The following is an 18,958-nucleotide window of genomic DNA, read 5'->3' on the forward strand; positions in this document are numbered from 1 at the left end:
CTGCAACCAGATCTATGTTGCCATGGGTTTTTTTTTTCGTACCATCGAGTACATTATGCCCGATTATTTGACGGCTTATTGGGTTGAAATGATTGGCCTTCCAGAGACCCATCCTCAGTGCTATGCCGAACTTCGTGAACGTGATCAGTGGACAGTCCAACGACAAGACCAACATGTTTTTGCCTCTATAGCTTGCGACCAGGCTATCGAGCAGACTGTCAACCGTGATTCGAAAACATCAACAGGAATCACCAACTTCAGCCTTGATAGAGCAGCCGTTCACCGCTGGATCCTTTCACAGAATGAACGTGCGGCTATAACCCGACAATGTCAGACCCTAGCGGGTAGTCATTCTGAATCACGTCGTCGGAAGGATTTGGATACAGCTCGTACAATAAGGGATGAGAGACACATACAGAATCTCATGTCTACCATCACCTCAATGATGGATCCTTTCGATCCGAAAGCTGACTTGGTAAGCATTAGTTCTGGGATCATTGCAAGCCCCACTGTGAAGCATCATCTCCTCAATACCTATGAAACCGGTGAGCATTTACTCTGCGGTTTTATGGAATCCCGCTTGTTGACAAACACTGTCGATTTCTACTCCATCCTCAAGGGTCAGAAGCTCAAAGCTTTCACTGCACAAGTGAAAAGTACTTCGAGGGTAACATCTAAGGAAGAAATTACCCTGAAAGCTGATCGTAGTTTGTTCGGACGACTGCTGATCATTGGTCAGACGCGGCAACTCGACATGCGAGAGGTACTTTCATATTCGCTAAGTCCTGTCTCGCTTCCCCTTGCCAGTGCAGATGGTCGTCTTGCAAAAACCAATAAATCCGCGTTGATGGATTTGATGGAGCGTAGGGTAGACAATGTCCTTGCTCTTTCAATGCCTCACGACCCTGCTGTTATAGTCGATGGCATGGCTGTGATTCAGTACAGGGACTTGTCCGTATACCGGAGACATTTCTCAACCTGGCTCAAAATATCCAAGCTGCCCTCATTAAAATAATGGTGAGGTTTGGCAGCTCTAGGATTGATTTTGTGTGTGATCGATACCCTGACATCTCGATCAAAAATGCTGAGCATTCTCGACGAAGCACCCAAGGTACTTGTGTAACTAGATTGTTGTACGGCCCCGATCAAAAAGTCCCAAGTCAGTGGAAGAAGTTTCTCGGCAGTGGTAAGAATAAAGAAGCACTGATTGATTTTCTCTTCACCACTTGGCGGTCAACCAGTCTGCCTAACCTAGGGCACGATTACAGCATTTATGTGACACATTCTGACCAGTGTCACTTGCTGAAAGCGACATCAGGTGAGGTATGTGTACAGTTAGTGGATGAGTTGCAGTGCGATCATGAGGAAGCGGACACCCGCATCATGGGTCATTCCATGTCAAATCATCAAAGAATCTGCCGTCATCTCTCAGATTTTTGTAAAACTTTGGGAACCAATCGGGACCCATGAAAAACGGCAAGAACTCAAATATTTTTGCTAACAGCCTCTTAATTAGTGAGATACAGACTAACGAACTTTGGACTAATTAGCACGACGTCGCGGATTCAAATGGCCATATCTCTAAAAGTACAACACCTAGAGAGCTGGTTTAGGTGTCATTTTAAAGGTATTTTTATGCCCTATGAATTTGTCTGGGCAACATTTTCCTACCTCCAACCACAAAAAAGTTATCACAAAAATATAAACTTCAATCGTGAATCCCCCAAAAATGTGTCCTTCAAATTTCCTCAAATTCATCCCAGAGGTACCTTATGATGTCAAGAAGCTTCCACATAAATTTTGTGATGGGCACTCCAATAGTTTCTGAGATATGAGCAATAATGTACATGTACGTATGGCATATAGGTTCGAAAATCAGCATTTGTAATGTATTATACAATCAATCTAACCTAGCCATGACAGGGAACACAGGGAACGACCATCAATTGCTTTGAAGTATCATATACTTTCATTTTCAACTGGGCCTGAGGGGAAGAAACAAGTGCTGCTGTTGCTGCATTGAAGAGGAAATTGAAAGCCTAAGTCAGGTTAGTGAACACTGTGTACTTGAACTCACTTATTGATTGTATAATACATTACAAATGCTGATTTTCGTTTGTGCTATTTACGGTCAAGAGTCGGCAGCGGATGTGAATGACGCAAGATACAGAGTATTTTGTTTGGCTTCGTCACCAGGAGAACAGTCTATGCCACCTACAAATGAGGCCCTACACCAACATATTCTGCATGCTAACTATCAAGCCGCCATACATGGACGGGCGCTATCCCCCTTGATCAATGCTCCTACTCCAGTTGGCCACGGCTGGCGAATGACAGGGGACGAATTGTCAATTATGTGGATGACACAGGACCCTGCCCCAGAAATGATCTTGCAGGTTGTCAACTGCACCTGTAAAATGTCAAACTGCAAAACAGGACAGTGTTCGTGTCACTACTCTACCTTGTCCTGCACAGATATATGCAAGTGTCGGAATTGTTAGAATAGTTCGAAAACACCGACCGAAAAATTATTCGAAGGGGGGGAATGAACAGGACGACGACGCCGATGATGATGCCGATGACGGTTAGATGAAAATAACTAATGCACGGATTCAGTATAACTAATGTCACATACCACAGCTTTTCGTCGACATCCATCTTCCTAGTCCTTCCAGTAATAATCTAGTCGTGGCATGGCATTTCAGTAACGCATTGCCTTGATGTAGCAGCTATTGTCTCTACGACAAATAAGGTTCATTATCCATTCACTTAAGGCCCAGTAAACAAATCCCAAGGACCAATAAGGTTCCACCTTGCCATTGCGAGATATTGATAATTTTTTGATTTGGTTTCCCACCGATGTGTGAATTTCCATTCGTGTTTCAGTGAGATTGACAGATTGTGATACATGGCTTAATCAGTCATAGGAAGATAATTAAGAATTAATTAGTAATTTTGTGAAGATGATTCTGTGTAGTCTTCCCTTAGCAGAATGTGGTGTAGGTCAGGCTTTGGTCACATTTGCTCTACGGCAAGGATACGGCGGCCGTACGCCCTCTGAATTGACAGAAACGTGCGGCGGCCGCAGAGAAACTGAGGTGGCCTCAGGGAGGCCCTACGCCGTTTGGCTATATTTTACAGGCCGTTGGGTCGCCGTGGAATTATAGCGCGGAGTTATAACTTTTTTCATTTCTATGCTCGCCGTAGCATTTCGACAAGCCAAGCTGTGACGTAGATGTGTTCCACGTCGACCGTACGTAGGGCGTATGGTGGGCTTGCGTTATTCGTGCGTCTGCCGTAAGCTCTTCTCAATGAAAAATGAATTTTCCCAACCCCCAAAAAATTACGGCGGCTGCACTATTTCCACGGTCGCCGTACGGTGGCCTTGCGGTCTGTGTGACTACCTGCGGGCAACGCAGGGTCGACGCACGGTTCCGCTACGCCCGCCGTGCACCTACGTATGGCCTCCGTGGCAGTCTGCATCGACCGTGCGTCCACCATGCGCTACCGCGAGAGATCGGAGTATAGGTGTTTGCCTATACTGTGGTGCCCCCAGAATCCCAATTAAATTCGTTCCAGGAGGCTGTTCGGATTGCAAAAAGTTTGGATTCCAAAAATATTTTCCCAATAAGAAATAATGGAGTGAATTAATCCGTTCCTTGACCCAAAGAAAACCCACTTTCAAGACACTTTAAACTGAAATTACCCATGTTTTAAGATAAAATAAGATTAGTAAATGACCTTCGGTGGCGGTGTATTGTATGTAAACTGGTACAGTCACCACATCCAAAGGTCCACACAGGCTCGTGCTCCGGCCTGGGTTCCGATCGCTCGCGCACTCTGCGAGAACGCTGCCCCCAGGGCAGCTCATCAAACATGATGCCCACAGAACCAAAATCACTTTCATCAAACGCATCGGGCTGACGTAATCATGGATATTCCAAATTACAACTGGTTTTGCTGTGAAATTCAATCCTTGCCCGACAGTCCGTCACACCACGTGATCGGATTGCTTTTTTTGTTATTAATTAAAACACAAGATGATTAAAAAAAACAAACATCACAAATGAAGGTGAAAACACGAGGTAAGGCCTAAGTCACATTTGGCTCGGCGGCCGCAGGGTGTAAAAAAATCTACGGCCACGAGCAATTATAAAGCGGCCGCAGTATTTCCACGGTCACACAATGTAGCAGTCACATATGTTTTTAGCAGCGTCTCGCAGAACAACGCTGCACATAGAGAGCTCGGCATTCTTCTTCTTCTTCTTCTTCTTCTTCTTCTTCTTCTTCTTCTTCTTCTTCTTCTTCTTCTTCTTCTTTCTCGGACTCGGCTCTTGTATATACAAGATCCGGATCGCCTAAAATACTGAGCACATGTACACATCCTCACATAGACGGTGCCTTTTGAGAGCGTCTATCATGAACTTTTAAATATATTCGGACATTTGCTTTAAAGTTTCGTAAAGTTGATGTTACTATTTAAAGATTATTCCATTTATCGTATTGTAATTTCGTAAATACATTAAATGTTTCGTAAATACACGATATACGTAAATACATTATGACGGGCTTCGCTATTGGCTTAATGAAGGCACGTGACGAAATATCGGAAGTTGTTGTTGTTGTTGTTCTTTTTTAGCCAACAAAACCTTTAGGTTTTGGACGCTGCTCTTGGACACATTTGTCCTTGTTATTTTTCGGGTAGCTGCACGGCGTATTTATAAATTGTGGAGACCAAAAACGTGTGTGCCGTACGGTCTTTGAATTGATGTCGCACGGTGACCTTCGGGCGTTCCTGAACTTCTGAAATCATCAAATTTCATCTGATAAAACGTCACTCTTCATCTGATTAACCTGGAAATTAAGCAGCAATTGCATGGTGCATCACTGAATTTAGAAACCAACTGTTTTGAGGTCAAAAAGTGAAAGATCAACTCAAGATCAAACTCTAAAATCATTTGATTTTATCTTATATTTTATCTTTGATCAAACTTTGAAGGCAGCCGCAAGGCGACGGCAGGGGGACAGCAGGGGGACCCTAAGCCGAACGTGTGGCCAGACGGACGGTAACGAATGGGTGAATTTTTATTTTTTTTAACCAGTTCTTTTGTTTTGGCTTGTCGAATTTCTACGGCGAACGTAGAAATGAAAAAAGTTATAACTGCGCGCTATAATTCCACGGCGACCTTACGACCTGTAAAATATAGCCAAACGGCGTCGGGCCACCCTGAGGCCACCTCAGTTTCTCTGTGGCCACCGCACGTTTCTGTCAATTCAGAGGGCGTACGGCCGCCGTATCCTCGCCGTAGAGCAAATGTAACTGAGGCCTAAAGTATCGATCGACACACGAGAGATGCTTTCACGAGGACTTCCACCGACGAACTGAATGAACAAAGCGCGAAGATGTGGCTCGAACAGGTGGGGGAGACACGTGAACAAACATGAACGCTTCGTTGTATTCGGTTTTTTTAAATGTATTAGGTTTTTAGGGCAAAATTTTCTCGAAAAAATTTTTCGGATTCCAATTTGTTCAAACAATGGGACGTTCAGAATCTGGGGGCACCACGGTATATTATAGTTATAGTATATTCAGTTATATATACTGGTATATTTTGATTTCAGTAAAAAAAAGAACTGGTATATATATACCCACTCGTTACCATCCGTCTGGCCACACGTTCGCCTTAGGACCCCCCTGCGGTCGTCTTGCGGGCACCTTGAGGCTGCCTTGAAAATTCTATGGCCACCACAGCGACGCCCTAAGGTCACCGTGCGACATCAAATCAAAGACCGTACGGCACCCCCACGTTTTCGGTCTCCACAATTTATAAATACCCCGTGCGGCTCCCCGAAAAATAAAATCATATGTGACTGCTACATTGTGTGACCGTGGAAATACTGCGGCCGCCCTATAAATTGCTCGTGGCCACAGATTTTGGAGACCCCACGGCCGACGTGGCAAATGTGACCTCGGCCTCGGTTAACAGCTTCGCTGTTCACATTTCCATTTCTGTTTGCGCAGAAAGTGTATAAGATGAGAATGTTATCCGTCTTTTAAAGACGAAGTACCTAATTACTGTCAGAGTATGATGGCGATAATCCATGACTGTTAAGTAAGCAGGTGATTGTATCTGTACACACAGTTTCAAATCTCTAGGTCAGTCGATGTGGAAGATGAAGCCTTGTCAATATCGAGATAATTAGTGATAATAAATAGATTTGATCGCGCTCAGGATAAAGTAACGATTTGCATTGTTTATATTTTCCACATTGACCACCCCAGGACCATGATATTTCATAAGTGGATGATAGTAGTACGTTCTGTGGTCTTCAGTCATTTCAGACATCTCGGTCGGTATTGGAGGGAGATACAGGCTCGAAAAATGAAGGAATTCCTCAAAAATCGCTTTTTTTCTGAATGATGCACCTTGTTGCAGTTTTCATTATCTTGACAATAACGTGTTTACATGGTCGATACTTCTGATTCGTGAGCTATGTTGTTGTGTCTGACGCCCCCGTAGAGTTGAGGCTTGGGAGATGTATATTCGCCGAGATATACGATTGGCAAAATGGGGAAAAACACCAAAATGCCACTTTTCGCACCCTGGCGACCAACTTCGACAGCTCACTGTGCCTTATTTGGCTAAGATCTCGTGGAGAACTTTTGTCCTAATGTCCACCATACAAGTAGCCCAAAGTTCACCTCGCACCCCCTTCCTCGGAACGAAAAGTGTTTTTCAAGCCTTTTCATAGGAACTGCCCATGGCCTAAGTAGGACGAATCCTCTGGTCGCCCGCTCTTTCACCATTTCAGCTAGAAGGGTCCTTCTCTCCGACAACTGCTGGACATTCTCATTAGACATTCCAGCTTTCTGCTCACAGATAAGTATATCGTTTTTTTAAATCAGATATCACACCAAAAGCGTTGTATGTGATGTAAGAGCAGTATTGTTGGCAAAAACATTTGATTTGGGATTTTGTGCAGTCCCACCATTGTCTTAAGTTCAAGTATTAATCCTTTTGTGACTCACATTTTTCCCATACCATTTTAAAAGCTTCTATAAAATGTGCACTTTGTAGAAGTTTCACATTAAAAGTCCAATGTGCACTTCTACAGACATGAGCAAAGCCACACACCGTAACAATCATGTGATGATCGGAAAAACCAGACGGCCTGATACAGTGGGGAGAACAAGTATTTGATACACTGCCAATTTTGCAGGTTTTCCCACTTCCAAAGCACGTAGAGGTCTGTAATTTTTATCATAGGTACACCTCAACTGTGAAAGACGGAATCTAAAACAAAAATCCTGAAAATCACATTGTATGATTTTTAAATAATTAATTTGCACTTTATTGCATGAAATAAGTATTTGATCACCTACCAGCCAGTCGGAATTCTGGCTCTCACAGACCTGTTGGTTTTGTCTTTAAGAAGCCGTCCCATTCTCCACTCATTACCTATATTAACTGCACCTGTTTGAACTCATAATCTGCATAAAAGACAGCTGTCCACATTCAATCAATCAGACTCCAACCTCTCCACAATGGGTAAGACCAGAGAGCTGTCTAAGGACATCAGGGACAAAATTGTAGACTTGCACAAGGCTGGGATGGGCTACAGGACAATAGGCAAGCAACTTGGTGAGAAGGCAACAACTGTTGGTGCAATTATTAGAAAATGGAAGAAGTTCAAGATAAGTCAATCTCCCTCGGTCTGGGGCTCCATGCAAGATCTCACCTTGTGGAGCCTCAATGATCATGAGAAAGGTGAGGGATCAGCCCAGAACTACACGGCAGGACCTGGTCAATGACCTGAAGAGAGCTGGGACCACAGTATCAAAGAAAACCAGAAGTAACACACTACGCCTTCATGGATTAAAATCCTGCAGCGCACGCAAGGTCCATCTGCTCAAAACAGCGCGTGTCCAGGCCCGTCTGAAGTTTGCCAATGACCATCTGGATGATCCAGAGGAGGAATGGGAGAAGGTCATGTGGTCTGATGAGACCAAAATAGAGATTTTGGTTTAAACTCCACTCGCCGTGTTTGGAGGAAGAAGAAGGATGAGTACAACCCCAAGAACACCATTCCAACCGTGAAGCATGGAGGTGGAAACATCATTCTTTGGGGATGCTTTTCTGCAAAGGGGACAGTACGACTGCACCGTATTGAGGGGAGGATGGATGGGGCCATGTATCGTGAGATCTTGGCCAACAACCTCCTTCCCTCAACAAGAGCATTGAAGATGGGGCATGGCTGGGTCTTCCAGCATGACAACGACCCGAAACACACAGCCAGGGCAACTAAGGAGTGGCTCCATAAGAAGCATCTCAAGGTCCTGGAGTGGCCTCGCCAGTCTCCAGACCTGAACCCAATGGAAAATCTTTGGAGGGAGCTGAAAGTCTGTGTTGCCCAGCGACAGCACTGAAACCTGAAGGATCTGGAGAAGATCTGTATGGAGGAGTGGGCCAAAATCCCTGCTGCAGTGTGTGCAAACCTGGTTAAGAACTACAGGAAATGTCTGATCTCTGTAATTGCAAACAAAGGTTTCTGTACCAAATATTAAGTTCTGTTTTTCTGATGTATCAAATACTTATTTCATGCAATAAAATGCAAATTAATTATTTAAAAATCATACAATGTGATTTTCAGGATTTTTGTTTTCGATTCCGTCTTTCACAGTTGAAGTGTACCTATGATTTGTTGAGGCTCACAAGTGTTCCTATCAAGTTATGGGTTGAGGGTGCAGTTGTAGTCACCCCCCCAGACACAACAACATGGTCAAGTCAATGGTGCTTACAAACTCTGCCAACTTGTACAGAAAGGCACCTCTTTCAGAGTTAGCACTAGGACAGTATACATTAGTCATGCAAATCTTTAGGTGACCACTGACAAATTGCTCAGACAGTAAGTAACCTTTACAGATTTCTTTTAAAGTTATCTCCAACCTTGTTCTTCCAGGCCTCCTCTGTCTATCTCGAGCAACCGCTCACGATGATCACCCAATCATATGCTTTGTTTTATGTACCGAGAGGCCATAAACCCCTGACATCCAATCATCTTTCTGCAAAGATACGCTCCGTTTCAGCGTTTCTTTTCACCGTGTAACGCGAATGCACTGCAATGCACCTTGAAATTGAAGAAGGGTGCCGCGGCCTTGATAGAAAGTAAAGTAGCCCAATTTTTGATGAGGCGCGCAGCCTTTTCTCTGACGCGGTCAGCAAGTCCGAAGGAGCCCAATTGTGCACCGAAGGCGCAGTGTTTGCAACACTTGTCACCACAGACATCGATCTTGAACAAATATCAGTGCTTCTGCCAGTGACCTTATTTGTCGAAAACTGCAATCTGCCTTTTTTATTTTAGCTCGTTAATTAATTTTTGGATCACTATTTAATCGAAGCTCATATAAGAGCTAACACAAAACGTATAACAAAGGGAGCATGAGACAAGAGGGGGTGAGGTAGGGAAGCACAACATCAGTATGGAACAGGGACATCAGATCAGTGGAGGGCAGGGTACACGGGGAAAACAAGATGTATTACAGATGGTCCAGATGGTGGCGGGGGGGGGGGGGGTGTTACAGATGGTCCTTTCGGAGAGACATGGTGTGAGATTTATCAAGATTGAAAGACATGCCCCAAGTTTTTCACCAGCTTGTGATTTTATCCAGGTCTGCAGAGAGTGAAGAAGCTACTGCCTTCCAATCTGAGGGATGAGAGATGGTATGGCAGAGTGTGGTATCATCCTCAAAAATATAGAGGATTTTCCAGAGAGTCGCAGAGGTCATTGATGAAGATTATCAAAAGCACAGGGCACTGCCTTGAGGTACTCCAGCCTGGACAGGAAGAAGAGATGGAGATAGCTATTACGAGCCACGCGTTCACTACAACAGGAGAGGACGTTCACGAGCCATGAGTGGAGATTGCCTTGGATATCATAAGAAGAGAGTTTTGTGAGCAGTGCGGATGCCTGACCATATTAAAAGCTCATGATATGTCTGGGGAGATGGCTCTGATCTCATGTTTGGCATTTAGCACCTCCATCCATTGTTGGGAAAGCAGAAGCAGTATGTCCAGGGTAGTGAGACCTGGTCAAAATCCAAATTGATGATCGGAAATCAGGCCATTGGAGAAGAGGAAGGATTTTATGGTGGAAGCGTTGATGGATTCCATGACCTTACTGATGATTGGGAGCAGGCTGATTGGTCTGCAGTTGAAGGGATCTGTTTTTGTATCTTTTTATGTAAAGCGGTATACTATTGTCAGGTCAGGTCAGATCAGATCTGTGACTTGCTGCAGGTATCATGCAAGCCTGCAATAACCTATTTCATGGTTGGGTTATCGGCGACTAAACAGTCTCCCCCACCAGGTATTCTGGTGAGGAGGGTGTATGATATGAACACCCAGCAGGATTAAACACAAAACCTGTCAAATGGTGGAGGAGCTCCTTGTGAGCCAACGGCCATCCATATCTAGTGCCCAACTGTGTCTGCGGATGTCGTCCTGCAGTTGGGTTACTTTTTTTTTAGGATATTAGTGGCAGAATTTACACTCCGGCCACCATAAAACCCTTCACTCCACAAAACGCAAGAAAACCGTAAAGAAAATTGAAAACCCACTCCGTGGGAGTACATCCTGTGCAGCTGCCCTTCACAGGGCAGCTCACCAGATGACGGGATTGGGGCAAAACATTCAGGACCCCACTCTTTGATGATAGAAGGAAAAACCATGAGGTAACCTTTCTGGGTCAGACTGCGGTCGTGTGTGTTGGGGTGGTGCTGAGGTGTTGTCCACCAGATGGTGGTCTCCTTGGGTTAACCTGAGGTGGTCCCTTTGTGTGGGTGCCTGGAATGTTCTGCCCCTAAGAGAGGATGACCACTTGTCTCTGTTATCATCTGAGCTCGTTTGAGATGACAAGCGTTTGAACATCGGTATTGCAGCTCTCTCTGAGGTTCGGAGACCGGATTGCGGCAAGATCATGGCGGGTGGTTACACCTACTATTGGTCTGGTCGCTCTGATGGTTACCATGCCCAAGGAGTTGCTGTAGCTGTGTCTAATAAGCTGATTCCAATGATAATTGAGGTAACACCGGTCAACGAGCATATTGTGAGACGAAGGATTTGTCACTCCTTGGATGTGGTTTCCCTGGTCTCTGTGTATGCTCTGACTGACGTGAGTGATCTCACTGTGAAGTATGCATTTTATGCCGTGCTCAAGTCTGTGGTTGATCAGTGCCTCAGGTGAGATGCTCTTCTAGTCTTGGGGGATTTCAATGCATTGACCGGAACTGATAGGGATGGTTATGAGTCGTGTGTTGGTCCCCATCCATGGGCCTGGAACTGTGAACCAGAATAACACTAAGTTCCTTTACTTTGCAAGAAGTCATGGACTTAGGGTGGCTCGTTCATGGTTTCAGCACCCACAGGCTCATCGCTGTACTTAGTATTCCAACGCTGGTAATGTGGAAAAGGAGACTGACCACGTGCTTGTTGATGGTCACTTGGAGATGACCCAGAACTGCAGGTTCTCCCGGAGTGTTCAGTTCCTCACTCCCGACTACAGGCTTGGTGGAGCAACCCTGAAGTTGCAGCTTGACTCTGAGAGAATGGTACCATCCCAGCCTCGGCTGGATGTTGGCACGCTCAAGGATGAGAGAGCAGCTGAGGAATTTGCAAACAGGCTGAGTGTGGATTTGGGGGATCTGCGTGCTTTGGGGAATGCTGAAGAGTTGTGAAGTGCCTTTAAGACCACCATCCTTGATGTTGCCGGTGGATATCTTGGAACTCACCAAAGGGCGAAGAAGAATTTTGTTTTTCAAGGGACACTGTATACCATGGATCAGAGTCACAGGGTCAGGCTTAATCACAGAGCTGAGCTGTTCAGAGAGTTGTGGCGTAAAACTGGACTTGTGCTGAGGGTGGATAAGGAGGCCTATGTGCGAGGAATTTGTGAGGGGGTAGAGCATCACCTGTGGTCAAGTGATTTTCATCCTGCTCACAGGAGAATTCGGGCATTGCCTTCCTCCAAGCCCATCCCTCGGTGTACTGCATTTAGAGCGGAGGGTGGAGCACTCTTGACAGAGGAGTCTGAAGTGAAGGCCTGCGAGGCCAGTTACTTTGAGCGGCTGTACCAGGCTAATCCACCAGCTGTTGAGTTGGATATCAGGTGTGTTACTATCCCTCTTCCTGACCCTCCAATCAACTGTGATCCATCTTCGTTTGTCGAAACACAGCCTTCAGTGAACCGGTTTTAATGGGGTAAAGTTCCTGGGATCTGAGGCATCCATGCTGAACTTCTCAAGGCTGGTGGAAACTCATGTCGTTGCATGCAGTTCTTTGCTCTGCCTGCAACACAGGCATCATCACAATTGATTGGAAGAGCGGCCTTCTTGCCCCTCTCTGCAAGGGAAAGTCTGATCACCAAGACTGCAACAATTACCGAGGGGTGATGCTGCTCTCAGTGCTGGGCAAGGTCTTTGCTCGGATAATTATTGATAGGGTTTGCCACCATCTGCTTGATCACCAGCGTCCAGAGCAGTCAGGCTTTACACCAAAGAGGTCAACGATTGACCGTATCTTTGCTCTTCGAGTCCTCACCGAACGTAGATGAGAGTTTCGGCAGGGGCTGCTTGCAGCCTATGTTGATCTCTGTAAAGCGTTCGATTCAGTGAATCGGGATGCCCTCTGGAGGATTCTTCATCTTCGTGAGGTGCTCCCAAAACTGATCAATCTGATGTCTGAACTATACTCTGGGACTGAGAATGTTGTGAGATGTGGTGCATCCATCTCCAACTTATTTCCAGTTGTTACTGGAGTTCGTCAGGGGTGTGTACTGGCCTATACACTTTTCAGCGCTTGTATGGACTGGATTCACGGGAGGATGTCAGAGAGATCAAGCTGCAGTGTGTCGTTTGGGAATATCAAAACCTCTGACCTTAATTTTGCAGATGATGCAGTCATCTTTGCGGAGACTCTGGATATCCTTTTGCAACTTTATAATATCCTGAGATGGAGACTTAATTCCCTTGGTACCAGGTCTCTTCGGAGAATCCTTGGTTTTCGCTGGTCGGACTTTGTATCCAATGAGCGGTTGCTGAGAGAGAGAGACTCAAATAAGATTTGTTGCCTGCATAGTCCGTGTGTGTCAGCTGCGGCTGTAGGAACATGTGGCTCGTTTTCCTGATGCTGATCCTGCTCACCAGATTCTCTCAGCGAGAGAGCCTTGTGAGTGGAGGAGGCCAATGGGCCAACCACATGCCTTCTGGTTGCAGCAGGTTCATCAGCATCTCAAGTAGATGGGGATGGGACAGGAATCTGCCTGGAGGATGGCGAGATGGAGGCCACTGGAGTACTGGCGGAAGGTTGACACAGCGACACGCTGCTCTGGCACATGCTCCCATACCTGACCTGGTAATGTTTGTTGATTTACAAGCGGATTGCAGATGACCTTGAGCAAAAGAGAGGGTGAGCAAGAGCAGCAGAGCACGTTTTTAGGATATGTGGGCAGATGCTGTGACACAGTCCATCCACCTTTTTGGTGGCATTCCTCTGGGTTTGGTGCCACATACCCTTCCTTCTATGAGGATTTTTGGATGTAATTTCTGGGGCATTGTTTGAATGTGCCCAATGAATCTAAGCCTTCTTTGTGTTTTACTCCAATGGTTTCTCTTATTATAGTATTCCTTATTTTGTTCATCCTAGTTACTCCCATTATTTTTGTAAGGCATACCATTTCAAAAATAAGCAGTCGATGTTTATCTTCTTGCTTTAATATCCAAGTTTCTGACCAATTGTGACAACCAGGACTCTATGCAGTTCAACTTTGGTGTCACGTTGAATGTCTTTTTACCATCCAAATATGTTTTAGCCACTGAAATGCTCCCAGTGCTTTCCAAATTCTATGTTTGAGGTCTTCATTGCATGTTCCATCCTGTGATATGGTATCTTTCAAATAAGAAAATTCTCAAGCTTGTTTTAAAATGATGCCGTTTCTATTGTTGATCATTTGATTTGGGTGGTGCCTCCTGATTACTTTGGTTTCTGTTTTTGTGATGTTGATCTTCATGCCCAAGTTACTACTGCGACTGCAAACACAATCTACAAGGATTTTCAGGTCTTCTGCCATCTCTGTTAGCAAGACAATGTCATCTGTAAATTTATAGGTTTGCTTTAACTTTTCCTTGGATGTTAACTCCTTGTGGCATATCATGTATTGCATGCAGCATTACGAGTTCAAGCAGCAAGTTGAAGAGCTGGGGTAATATCATACACCCCTGACGGACCTCAATTGTCGTGCTGAACCAGTCATTTATATCTCCATTCACTGTTACTGCACTCTTTGACTTACTGTATAGTGCCTGCAGTCGCTTGGTAATAGGGAAGGGAAGCCAAAGAATTTTAAGTGCCTTCCATAAGCCATCTTGCCAAACAGAGTCAAATGCTTTTTCAAAGTCGATATAACAGCAACATACATCCTTGTGAATTTCCAGGTATTTATATATTATTTGTCTTGGTGTGAATAAATAAGTGATCAACTGTTGACCTTCCTGGGTGAAATCCAGCTTGCACTTCATCAAGTATTTCTTCCAACTTCTTCGTCATTCTTCCTTGAATAATAGTTGGGAGTTCCCCTGTGTGCTTAGCAAGCTGATGCCTCTGCAGTTCCCACAGTTTAACTTATCCTTCTTTTTACATATTTAGGTTATGATGGCTTTACCCCAGTCGTCTGGAATTACTTCACTCTTCCAAACCAACTTGCACAGATGATCGATAGTGTCAATACCGATTTCACGAGAAGCTTTCAGTTCTTCAGCTGGGACACTCTCGGAGCCTGGTACTTTACCTTTAACAGTTAAGGTGTTTGGCTTACGATACTAGGGTCTTGAGTTCAAGCCCCTGTTAAGCAGTTGAATTGACACCAGGTAGGGTTGACTCAGCCTGTCATCCTTCCGAGGTCAGCAAAATAGTAACAGCGAGCTGGTAACGGGTGTTGCATCAGCGGCGCAGCTGCGCCCCCAGAAAATGATGCAACCAAGCAGCCCAAGGCTGCATATGAATATATGAAATAATCATGTAAATATCCTTTTAGATTTCGGTTCAATAATCCCCCCCCCCCTAACTGGAGTATTGCACCAACTGGTTTTGTATTTTTCATTGTGGGATGAGAGGAAGGAGATCGGGGGGAGGAGGTCAGAAGAAGAGGAGGGCAGAGATCGAGGAAAGATATGGGAGGGAGATATCAGAGGGAGGAGAGGAGAGGGGGAGGTGTTTTGGGATTTACTTGTATTTATATATTCAGTCCATCCAAAGTCCAACACGCAGTTTGGAGTGCGAAGCTATGAAGCCGACAGATTCGTAAGTGGAAATAGTATGGGACCAACTTCGAATGGAATTCTCTTCCATTGTATTGAGTGGTTTACGTCAAATGTCGAGCAAACTTGTGTACATGGTATTTACAAATCCACTTTCACAAGCTATATGAAAACATAAAATTCCATGAACCGCCCTTTTTTTTTTACAAATAACGTGCTGACAACACAGAGACATTCCAACTATTGTTGTCCTCTCTTGTTTATACCGTCGAGGGTGTTCAATGGAAAGTGTTTTCTGATTTCACATACATGCATCTATCTTCTAAAATTTGAATTCTTCCACAAATATTATACTTTTAAAATTTAAATTCTTCGACAAATGTCATACTTTTAAAATTTGAATTATTTTACAAATGCTGCACTTTTAAAATTTTAATTATTTTGCAAATGTTATACTGTTGCGGGCCAGGTATCGGCTGCGAGCACGACCGCGAGGTGGAGCAGTAGGGTCGACTCAGCCGAACACCCGGAATTTAGATCGTACCTTTTGGGAAACTCCGAGGGTACGGGTCCCTTACCGGACCGTGAATCGTCAATAATTCCACCATGTGGTACAGGGTTATTTGCCAAACTTCAAAATACCTCGGGACCACGTGGCGAGCTACCGAGTATTCACATCCTCGATGGCACTCGTACAGGACGAGCCGTATGCGCGCTCGACCCGTGCGTGACTCGAGCGGATGGTCACCGAGCTTCCATCGGTCCCAAATACACACCACTATGGCAACAACGGCCTTTCTAATTCTCCAACACGCACCATGTTAAACCAATAAAAGAAACACAAAAATGAGCTGATACTTTTAACAAATAGGGTATTTATTAACAGTAGGTGGGGAAGGAGGGAAGCACGTAAGGGCAGAGTTATTACGACTAATAATAGATGCAAGGCAAATAATGTACAGCGAAGGCATTTAACAATTTACTACTTAAAGACGGGCCCACCAACAGACACACACACATAGATACCCAGAAGGACAAGGACCTGTCCACCTCGTGTGGTTTGGCTGACACGAGCGAACCAGGCCAGCGAAAGGCGATGATAGAACCAGGCACCAGCGAGCCGCGATCAGACTCCAGAGCTCCGCTTAGCGCTCGTCCGGACAACCAAACTCTCCTCTTGGTCCGATCGCGCCGCAACCTTATTCACCCTTGTCCGGGGGGGGGGGGGCTCCTCCCTCCCCGCTTTCCCTCACTTGACGGTTTTGGCGCGCAAAGTGCGCTCGTCGCCCTGTCATTGGCCATAACGGGCACCAAGGCCGTTAATTGGACTGGGGGGGGGGGGGTGACTACCGTCGCTGCAGTCCACCCTCTAAACAGGCAGAGAAACATTATCCTGCATGGGCTCCACCCACCAAACAGGCAGAGGAACATTATCCTGCATGGGCTCCGCCCACATACGTGCTGACACGCACGTAGGCAATGGTGTTGGTCAGAGCGAGGTGAAGGTGAGGGTGATGCTGGTGTTGTAGTTGCTGTTGGTGGTGTAAAAATAAAAGAAAATCCTGACTATCAAAACAACTCCGCAGCGCATGAACATTTAATCACCCATTAAACAAGGGAAAGGGAGCTATCTCTCCACATTTACTTATCAAAATAACTGTTCTATTGAGTAGTCGATTGAGTCGAAAAAAAAATTCGAAATTTTTTTTTTGATCTACCCTTATTTGTTGGTCGTGGTGTTGGTCTGTTGGGTAGTCGATCGAGTCGAAAAAAATTTTTTCGAATTTTTTCTTTTTTGTCTTGTCCATCTTATTTATTTTTACCTTTACTTGTTGGTCGTGGCATCGGTATGTCCGTGTATGTGTTTGTCGGGGGTTTTTGACCCCCTTGCAGTTGCTTGATTTTGATGAAATTTGGGTGGTCAGACCAGTTTATGACCTCGTTGTGCTGCGTAGGTACTGGTTGCTAATGCCCCTTTGGTTGCGTAGCAATGGGACTTTAAATTTTTTTTTTAATCATAAAAAAATTATTTTTTCGAAAATCAAAAATCGGGCCACGACCGACTGTGGGCAGTACATTCAGCCATATTGTCAAAAACTTCCAGCTGGATCCTATGAAAACTGTCGGAGAAGATAGACTTTGAATGAACCCTGGTCGAAAACAATAAAAAATGAAGTTCGTTATATCTCAGAAACTATGAGTCAGATATACATGAAACTGGTATGGTGGGTTCATGGTATGTCCTAGTTATGTGTGAGAAGGAACCGTTGCTATGGACCCCTCCATTGCCTAGCAATGGCCGAAAAACCTCAATGTGGGGGTATTTTAACGAAAAAACAATCTGCAGCATTAACCCTTGAAGCTGGAATCATGAATCTTCTTGTGCTTAATCCTCAGGTCATTCCCCATCGAACAGGCCCATTGCGGCAGGTTCTATTGGGTAGTCGACTACCCATGTCTGCCTACGGGGTTGTAGGACCTGTATGTTGAGTGCTCATTTCTTCCAGATTCGCAACAATACTTTTAAAATTTGAATTATTTTAAAATGCTGCACTTTTAAAATTTGACTTATTTTACAAATGTTATACTTTTAATATCTGAATTATTTTACAAATGCTATAGTTTTAATATTTGAATTATTTTACAAATGCTGCACTTTTAAAAGTTGAATTACTTTACAAATGTAATACTTTTAAAATTTGAATTATTTTACAAATGCTGCACTTTTAATATTTGAATTATTTTATAAATGCTGCACTTTTAAAATCTGAATTATTTTACAAATGTTATACTTTTAATATTTGAATTATTTTACAAATGCTGCACTTTTAATATTTGAATTATTTTATAAATGCTGCACTTTTAAAATTTGAATTATTTTACAAATGCTGCACTTTTAATATTTGAATTATTTTATAAATGCTGCACTTTTAATATCTGAATTATTTTACAAATGTTATACTTTTAATATTTGAATTATTTTACAAATGCTATACTTTTAATATTTTAATTGTTTTATAAATGCTGCACTTTTAAAATTAGAATTATTTTACAAACGTCATACTTTTAAAATTTGAATTATTTTACAAATGCTGCACTTTTATTATTTGAATTATTTTACAAATGTTATACTTTTAAAATTCGAATTATTTTACAAATTCTGCACTTTTAAAATTGGAATTATTTTACAAATGCTGCACTTTTTAAATTTGAATTATTTTACAAATGTACCTTTAACATATGAATTATTTTACAAATGCTGCACTTTTAATATTTGAATTATTTTACAAATGCTGCACTTTTTAAATTTGAATTATTTTACAAATGCTATACTTTTAATATTGGAATTATTTTACAAATGCTGCACTTTTAAAAGTTGAATTATTTTACAAATGCAATACTTTTAAAATTTGAATTATTTTACAAATGCTGCACTTTTAATATTTGAATTATTTTACAAATGCTGCACTTTTAAACGTTGAATTATTTTACAAATGTAATACTTTTAAAATTTGAATTATTTTACAAATGCTGCACTTTTAATATTCGAATTATTTTACAAATGCTGCACTTTTAAAATCTGAATTATTTTACAAATGTTATACTTTTAATATTTGAATTATTTTACAATGCTATACTTTTAATATT

The 18,958-nt window shown here is 43.4% G+C and overlaps 1 protein-coding gene across 1 annotated transcript in view; it reads left to right on the forward strand.

Moving 5' to 3' along the window:
- Positions 1 to 15,239: 15,239 nt before the first annotated feature.
- The window catches only part of LOC147024570 (cytochrome P450 2J2-like), an 87,067-nt gene continuing 83,348 nt past the window's right edge, over positions 15,240 to 18,958 (forward strand). Inside the window, exon 1 of the mRNA XM_085884617.1 lies at positions 15,240 to 15,353. Within this exon, the coding sequence (XP_085740743.1) occupies positions 15,337 to 15,353 (17 nt within the window). The 5' untranslated portion in view covers positions 15,240 to 15,336. The remainder of the gene's footprint in view (positions 15,354 to 18,958) is intronic.

This window comes from Eptatretus burgeri, chromosome 6 (assembly GCF_056783735.1).
Source record: "Eptatretus burgeri isolate ZD-2024b chromosome 6, Ebu_testis_v1, whole genome shotgun sequence".
NCBI classification, from domain to species: Eukaryota; Metazoa; Chordata; class Myxini; order Myxiniformes; family Myxinidae; genus Eptatretus; species Eptatretus burgeri.